The sequence below is a fragment of the Austrofundulus limnaeus genome, unplaced genomic scaffold, assembly GCF_001266775.1.
Source record: "Austrofundulus limnaeus strain Quisiro unplaced genomic scaffold, Austrofundulus_limnaeus-1.0 Scaffold29, whole genome shotgun sequence".
Taxonomy (NCBI): Eukaryota; Metazoa; Chordata; class Actinopteri; order Cyprinodontiformes; family Rivulidae; genus Austrofundulus; species Austrofundulus limnaeus.
Window position 1 is genome coordinate 302,171 of NW_013952431.1, and position 1,503 is coordinate 303,673.

General features: G+C 49.6%; 1 protein-coding gene across 1 annotated transcript in view; it reads left to right on the plus strand.

Annotated features, from left to right (window-relative positions):
* Positions 1-1,388, plus strand: part of arhgap35a (Rho GTPase activating protein 35a) — a gene marked incomplete at its 5' end in the record, with an annotated part of 7,873 nt that extends 6,485 nt beyond the window's left edge. Inside the window, 1 exon segment of the mRNA XM_014005212.1 lies at positions 280-1,388. Coding sequence (XP_013860666.1) covers positions 280-757 — 478 coding nt within the window.
* Between the last annotated feature and the right edge of the window lie 115 nt (positions 1,389-1,503).

Consider the following 1,503-nt stretch of genomic DNA (forward strand, 5'->3'; position numbering starts at 1 on the left):
GTATGTATGGATCACTTGGGTTGTTACCAACATCTGGTGAAAATTTCATGTCATTAGAACCTCTAGTAATATATTTACTGAGAAAAATGTTGACGTGTTCCATACTTATTTTACCCGCTGTATATTCAGAGAGTGACTCTTGAACTGCTGGTTGATCAGAACTTTGACTTTTAAAAGGTTCTTGAAGTGTTAAAAATGTAAGATTTCGTGTGACACGCCAGTCGTGTCTTCTCTAAAATTGARGGGAATGATTTTCATTTTCTGTGTTCTCGTCCTCAGAGTGAGCCAGTACAGCAAGTTGAATCTGATGACCAGTGAGAACCTGTCCATCTGTTTCTGGCCCACCCTAATGAGACCGGACTTCACCACCATGGATGCTCTAACTGCCACCCGCACCTACCAGACAATCATCGAGAGCTTCATCCATCAGTGTTCCTTCTTCTTCTACAACCAGCCGCTGGCCGAGGGCCTCACCGGCTCCCCCAACTCCACGCTGTCCAGCGGGGGCACCTCCGCCTACTCCTGCATGGCCAGCGTCTACTCGTCCTCGCCGGCTCCGTCCCCGGCCCCCTACGTCCTCCCCGCCACCCCGCCCGTCATCCCGCATTACGGCCCCCCCATCCACCACCATCATCATCATCATCAATATCAGTCCCCTTCACATTCCCCGCCTCCCACCCCGCAGTCTCCAATCCCAGCCCTGCTGCCGCCCTCGCTGCACCCCCACCACCCCCCGGCTGAACAACACACGCTGTGAACCAGGGATCAAGGGAATAAGAGGGGGAAATAAAAAAGTAGAAAAAATGCTGGCAGATAGTGATGCAGTTTGAGGGTCGAGGACGAGACTTTTTGAAGGAAGTGATGAAGGATTAAAAGAGGAACTGGAGATAGGAAGGGAAACAGAGAGAGAGATGCAGTATGTACAGGGAGAAACCCACATTAGAGAAAAAAGATGGAGGCATATGAYTCTGCTGCTTTCAGGAGGGGGGGAAAAACAACAACAAAAAAAAGAAGAAGAGCTCAAGCCAGGAATGTGGAATAATGAAGAGCCTCAGAACCTTTTGTCTCTGTGTGTCACGTCATCCAGGCCTGTCCTCACTGCCTTACAGTTGTTGAAGGGACACAGGAAGAGAGGTTTAACATGAAGGGTGTGTGAACTCTTTTTACATCGCTTCACTTCTTCACATGACAGAAACATTCAGCAGCATTTTTTTTTCTTTCTGACCGTGCTGGGAGACTTAGTGAGCCAGTTTGGTCAGTCAGCCCCACCTGCTGCACCCACCTGGAGACTGTGGCCGGGACAAAGTGGGTCTGAAAGCAAGTCCAGAGCTCATGTTTGTTTGTTTCACCACTGTACAGAGAGGACTTGTGCAAGAAACACGTGTTACTACTCACCCGACAGGATGTTCTGTCCCCGGCGGCTTCCAAATTCCTATCTGTCAACCCTTTACACACACACACACACACACACACACACACACACACACACACACACACACACAC